We start from the raw sequence: 7,167 nt of genomic DNA on the forward strand, positions 1-7,167 counted from the left end.
TGAACTTGTTTTAATACACTTTTATTTTGTCTGTCCCAGTTCCACTCAGAATACCTAGAATGCTCCTTGGAGGTAAGAATGGCCAGACTTTGTCTCACCTATTTTTTTTTATGATTATTATTATTTATTATTATTATTATTATTATTTTATTGTGCTTTAGGTGCAAGTTTACAGAGCAGTTTGTTTTACATTCAACATTTCATACACATTGGTTTCACTCCCCAATTACCATCCCCAACTCTAACCCAGTCTCCTCCCCTTGCCCAGTAACAACCTCCCCCCACCCCCCTCTGTGCCACTCACAGTTACGCACTTCTATGTGTCCTGCATTTCCTCCGTGCAAATGTTGCCCCTCTGGTACCCTGCTGTGGATTGCTCCAAGTTATGTGTCTCCATAGAGTATGTGAGTGCATCACCCTGGGTTGAATGGTCTGCATGTACATCTTATTTACTATTAGACTAAGAGCCAGACCCTAGGAATGAGTTTTATTACAGCCCCAAAGGGCCATAGTATTGGGGGTCCCACTGGAGTCCATCCAACCAGTAATCCTGGTCATTATTGGTCTCACCTACTTTGGTCATGTTGTCAGAAGAGACCAGTCCTTGGAGCAGGATATCATGCTTGGTAAAGTAGAAGGTCAGTGAAAAAGGGGAAGACCTTCAACAAGATGGCCTGACAGTGACCACAACAGGCTCAACACAGCAAACATTGTGAGGATGGTGCAGGACCAAGGAGTGTTTTGCTCTGTTGTACATAGGGTCACTATGAGTTAGAGCCAACTCTATAACACCTAACAACAACTGTTCTTAATTCCTAATTCTCTCAAAGGGTGAACATCTTATACCACTGGGGTAACTTACAGATTTTCTAAGGTACATTTGACTAGATATGATTTTGCCTGTGTGCCAGCCCCTCATGACAACTTTGCCATATGTTCAGTCTTTCCAGCCTAGTCCTCAACACCCTCCAGGATAACAGACCTAACAGTGTGAAGGGCAGGCTTAGAGGAGACACAGGCCAGCTCATGACATAGGTAACTCTTCTATCAAGTCTTCACTAATGAATCATGGCCTAACAACCAAGACTTGGATTGAGAGTCTGAATAATAATCACTTCCTTGTTATCTGGCTTTGTTGACATTCAAATAGATCTGATTCCAAATAGGCAGTGGATATTTGAACTACCCAAAGGATCCTGCATCTGTCTATAAGTACTCAGCTCCTGAGAGGTACGGCTAATTGCAAGTCACCTCCAGCAAACAGTTATCACATGCCTATGACATGTCCAACAGTATTTTAGGTGCTGATAAGGCTACAAAAGATCAGAAGATCCACCAGTCCTTATCCACTGGAAGTGTATTCTTTTATGTTGAAAAATGTAAAGTAGTTAAAGAACAATACAAGATGTAAAATGGCATGAAATGGTGATGGATGAACTGTACCTACTTGATAGCAAAGTATCTCTGAATGTTAGAGCCAACAGGGGCATTAAATACCATTATGTACCTTATTTCTTAATTGAATATTGTAACCACCTATTGACTATTTTGTCTTATTTTCTACCAAATAAATAATATCTTAGATGTCTCAGAGATATATCCATGGTTAAGGACCACTGATCTATATTGCCCTCCTCATTTTAAAGGCCCCACTGACAAAGCTGGACTAAACATCAGATCTTCTGATCTGACCTCTTATACCAGGGGTCTCAGTATTTTTTACCAGTGTAACCAGTACAATTAAAAAGTATAGTATTAGTTTTTTTCTTTTCCTTTTACAACCTTCTAAACCCTGTTTTTGCTGCTACTTCTCTCATTCTAGAAAAAAACAACAAAAATCTGCTTACAATCACATTCATGTGTGGCCTTTTGGCTCCATAAATTCAATGAATGAGTGTGTGTGTGGTGTGTGTATACACTCATTGTATGCTATCAAGTCAATTCTAGCTCATAGCAACTTTGTATGATAGAGTACAACTGCTCTATGGGATTTCCTAGGCTGTCAGTTTTACAGGAACAGATTGCCAGGTCTTTTCTCCTGCAGAGCTACTGCTAACTGACCTTTCAGTTAGCAGCTGAATGCTTAACCATTGCACCACCAGGGCTCCTTATACATACTTATGTACAGATCATATATACATATACACACACATACGTGTATATACATATATCATTTATTACACTATTTTTAAGAAATATGAAGGGAAAAAGTTAAAAAAAATTGCTTGTTCTAATGAAAATGTTTATTGGGTGAACTTTTTGGATTTGCTTCATCCTTCCGAGACATTTATTGAAAATGAATTGTTGCAAGAAGATAAAATATGCTTTATGGTACCACTTCAAACCTGGTATCAGATTGTTAAATGCTTTAAAGTTGATAAGAGTGCTACAGAAGAAAATTAAGTTTAAAGTATTTAAGCAACTTAGAGTATTGATTTAGAAATTTGTGAGTATCCATCTACTGGTGTAACCATATTTTCTACTAGAACCCATGTTCAAATCCCAAGTGAAAAATTTTCATGATGGAGAAAAATCTGATTAAAAAATAAAAATTTGGGTTAAGAGCTTTATTCAAACATGGTTTAAAATACAGCCTAAGATCCCAACAAAATTAATCAAGAAGTCTAGAAAATGAGATTATAGTTCAAAATAATTTCCAGTAAAGAAATACAGCCAAATCCATGTAGCCTTACATATATGTACATATATGTGTGTGTACAAACACACATACACATAATTTTTTAATCTAGAAGATTCAATCATCTTCCTGGTATGGCATCTATGTCTTACTGCTCTGCCTTTATACAAGATGTTCCTTCAACTACATTCCTTCATGGGCCATGATAGATTTTTGATTCCCAATAGAACCAGTTTCTCTCAAACCATTATCCTCCTTCCTTCTAACTCTTCTAAATCTAATTTCCAGGGGCCTCTCCCACCTTTCATTTCCTCCCTTTCCTTTCTCCCTCCATCTCTTCCTCACTCCCTCCTTCCCACACTACTTGGTGTTCATGAGAGATTACATCTTAATGAAAGAGAGGCTAAACATATTTAAAAAATCATTAAAATATTTACAAAACAACAATGAAAAATAAGTATACACAGAATTTAAAATGAAGAAAACAAAATAAGTTCAGTAACTTGGGTAAGATCAGGAAGGCTAAGATATGTGATTTTTGTTTTGTTTTGTTTTTTAAACATTTTAATGTGATTTAGGTGAATGTTTACAGAGCAAATTAGTTTTCTCTTCAAAAATTTATACATATTTTATTTCACATCAGTTGCAATCCTTTCAATGTAACAGCACTCTTCCCACTTCCTCCCAAGGTTTCCCGTTTCCATTTGTTCTTTCCTGCCTTTAGAACTTTGTTTTTGGGAAAACCCTGCCATTTTGGTCTGTATGGTTGATTGTTCTGAGGAGTACATTCCTCACAATTGTTATTGTTTACTTTATAGGTTTGTTTGGATCAGAGATTTCAAAACAGATTAGAAGTAGAGAGAAGGGGAATAAAGCATTAAAGTTTTCCTGGTATGTTTCTACTTGGATCCCACCAAAGCACATATTTGGTGGACATTAAGGCACTGTTTTATGTTAAGAGAGGTATGGGCCTTCTGGGACTTCCTCAACTTTGGTGGGTCACTTTTTGTGACTCTGAGGCAGACCACAAAAGTGTCTTACAACACATGGTGGTGATTAGCAAATTAGAGCCCACAGATCTACCATTAATACCCATGGAAGTAGGAGTCAAGATATTGCACTGGGCAAATCTACTGCAAAAAAAACTTCTTTAAAGTGTTGAAGAACAAAGATATCACTTTAAAGACTAAGGTGCGCCTAACCTATGCCATGGTATTTTCAATTGCTTTATGCGTCTGTGAAAGCTGGACCATGAATAAGGAGGACTGAAGAAGAGCTGATGCGTTTGAGTTGTGATGTTGGCAAAGAATACTAAAAATATCATGGACTGCCAGAAGAATGAACAAATCTGTCCTGGAAGAAGTACAGCCAGAGTGCTCCTTGGAAGCCAGAATGGCCAGACTTCATCTTATATATTTTTGTCATTTTGTCAGAAGGGACCATTCCCTAGAGAAGGATATCATGCTTTTTAAAGTGGAGGGTCAGCGGAAAAGGAGAAGACCCTCAACGAGATGGATGGACAAAGTGGCTGCAACAATGGGTTGACCTATAGCAAGACTTGTGAGGATGGCACAGGACAATCAGTGTTTTGTTCTGCTGTATGAGTTGCTATGAGTCACAGTCAACTTGACAGTACCTAACAAACAACTAATGGCTGAAATCTGTCTTACTATCTATTTCTATTAAATAAAGTATTATTGGAACACATGTCCATTCATGTATGTATTATTTATGGCTACCACCACACTAGAACAGCATAGGTTGCAACAGAAACCATATGGCCCAAAAAGCTTGAAGTATGTACAATCTGGCCTTTTGAAAAAGTTGTCAATCTCTGACCTCGACCACCAAACAGCTTTTTTTTTCTCTTGGTTCCTGTGGCCTTGGCAAAGGGAGACAATGGCTCCAGGATACTGAAAAGTAAAGAAAGTTCAGCACTGTCATAGGAACTTCACTGATATTTACCAAATATCTAGGATACACCTCACAGTACAATAGCAATCCCCAACAATGTAATTTTCCCCTTCTCATACCATGCTCAAGCCCCTTGCTACTCACCTATATCTCTTGTAGTCTTCCTCATCCTTTTCCAAGCTGACCAGCTCGTTGGGGCATGCCACATTACCCAGCAGGCTGAGGTATTCCAGAGCTGGTGTCACTTCTGCCAGGTGATTGAGCAAACACTCCAAGTCAGTGATGTGACAAAGGTTAAGGATCTTGATCCAGGGAGACAAAAGGTTTAGCACAAAGAATGGACCATAACTGACAGGTACAGGTCAGCAGCTGACAAGGCCAGTCTTCTCTCCTAAGATGACATGAGTGAGGGCTGGAATCAACATAGCCATGTGTTGACATTTTCAGTTTTTCACTCCCACTATTGGAGACACAGCTCAACTTTTCTTTGAGCAGTCAGTCAGTCAGTCACTGCCATCACATCAGATCCAACTCATAGTGACCCCTCCTTAGGTTTCTGAGGCATTATCACTATGGAAGTAGATTGTCCAATCTTCCTTCCAATAAGTGGCTTGTGGATTTGAACCACCAGCCTTCTGGTTAGTAGCAGGTAGGGTTAATCCAGATAATTTGAGGGCATATGAATGAACTTGTTTTAATACACTTTTATTTTGTCTGTGGCTTTTTTTTTTTTTTTTTTTTTAATGTAAAAGGGTAGATTCCACATAGTAAAATTTTACAATATACACATCTATAAAGCTTATTTTTTTCTTAACAATTAAAGCAAGAAATTATTTCTCAGGTCATGGGGGTAATTTACCACTAAAACATGGGAATGACATGGATGCAAACAGGGAGCTAAGCTCAGCTAAGTAGTGGAGCTAAGTATTCCTCAGTTTTCTCAATGGTGGCAATAAAGCATTGGGTTTGGGGAAAGGAGAACAAGGAGGAAAAACTAAGAGGAAAAGACAGAAAGAATAGACTAGGATAGGTTTAAACAAAGGCAAGTTAAAATGCACTCCCTGAGAATCTTTACAGAATCTAATATTCAAAGAGGGGCTCAGGGGCTACTTTTCATTTTTGGGTGACTCTATTTTAAGCTCAGGGCCCAAGGTAGGTGGGCCCAGGGCATGGGGACTGCTTTTCACTTGGGGGTGGTTCTATTTTAAGCCCAGGTAGGTGGGCCCGGGGCTTAGGGGCTGCTTTTCGCTTAGGGGCAGTTATACATTAAGGCCAGGGCCCAAGGTAGGTGGGCACAGAGGGGATAGGAACAACTAAGGGAGATGAACTTGTCTGTCAGTTTGTCATCCTGTGCTGCTTTACATGTTGCTGTGAGGCTGGAGGATATGCCACTGGTATTGCAAAATGCCAGCAGGGTTACCCGTGGTAGACATGTTGCAGCAGAGCTTCAGGCTAAGATAGACTCTGAAGAAGGAAGAGGCCATCCACTTTTCAAACAATTGGCCAGTGAAAACCTTATGAATAGCTGTTAAACACTGTCTGATATATTACTGGAAAACTTTATGAATAGCCCTGAAACACTGTCTGATATAGTGCCAGTAGACGAACCCTTGAAGGCACTCGAAATTTGACTGGGAAAGAGCTGACTCCTCAGGGTAGAGACAACCTTAACAATATGCATAGAGTAAAGCTTTTGGGACCTCCGTTGGCTGATGTGGCATGACTCAAAATGAGTAGAAACAGATGCAAGCACCCATTAATAATTGAAACATAGAATGTATGATGTATGAATCTAGGAAAATTGGAAGTTGTAAAAAATGAAATGGAATGCATAAAGATCAATATTCTAGGCATTAGTCAGCTGAAATTAACTGGTTTTGGCCATTCTGAAACAGACAACCATATGATCTATATTGCTGTGAATGACAAATTGAAGAGGAATGACATTCATAGTCACAAAGAGTGTTTCAAGATCTGTCCTGAAGTACAACGCTGTCAGTGATAGGATATCCATATGCCTACAAGGAAGACCAGTTAATACTACTATTATTCAAATCTATGCACCAACCACAAAAGCCAAAGATGAGGAAATTGAAGATTTCTACCAACTTCTACAGCCTGAAATTGAGCAAATATGCAATCAAGATGTGTTAATTATCACTGGTGACTGGAATGCAAAAGTTGGAAACAAAGAAGAGTTACTGGTAGTTGGAAAATACGGCCTTGGTGATAGAAATAACGGTGGAGGTTGCATGATAGAATTTTGCAAGACCAACGACTTATTCACTGCAAATACCTTTTTTCAACAACATATGTGATGACTATACACATGGACTTAACCAGGTGAAATACACAGGAATCAGAATGACTACATCTGTGGCAAAAGGCGATGGAGAAGTTCAATATCTTTGGCCAAAACAAGGCCAGGAGCTATTTGTGGAACAGACCATCAACTGCTCATATATATGCATGATCAAGTTGAAGTAGAAGACAATTAAAACAAGTCCACAAGAGCCAAAATATGACCTTGATAATATCCCTCCTGAATTTGGAGACCATTTAAAGAATAGATTTGATGCATTGAATACCAATGACCGAAAACCAGAGGAATTGTG

General features: G+C 38.9%; 1 protein-coding gene across 1 annotated transcript in view; it reads right to left on the reverse strand.

Moving 5' to 3' along the window:
• Positions 1 to 7,167, reverse strand: part of LRMDA (leucine rich melanocyte differentiation associated) — a 41,685-nt gene that overhangs the window by 23,130 nt on the left and 11,388 nt on the right. The window contains exon 3 of the mRNA XM_007957500.1: positions 4,697 to 4,836. Coding sequence (XP_007955691.1) covers positions 4,697 to 4,836 — 140 coding nt within the window. The remainder of the gene's footprint in view (positions 1 to 4,696; positions 4,837 to 7,167) is intronic.

Source organism: Orycteropus afer, unplaced genomic scaffold (assembly GCF_000298275.1).
Source record: "Orycteropus afer afer isolate SDZICR_OR568_19922 unplaced genomic scaffold, OryAfe1.0 scaffold00752, whole genome shotgun sequence".
NCBI classification, from domain to species: Eukaryota; Metazoa; Chordata; class Mammalia; order Tubulidentata; family Orycteropodidae; genus Orycteropus; species Orycteropus afer.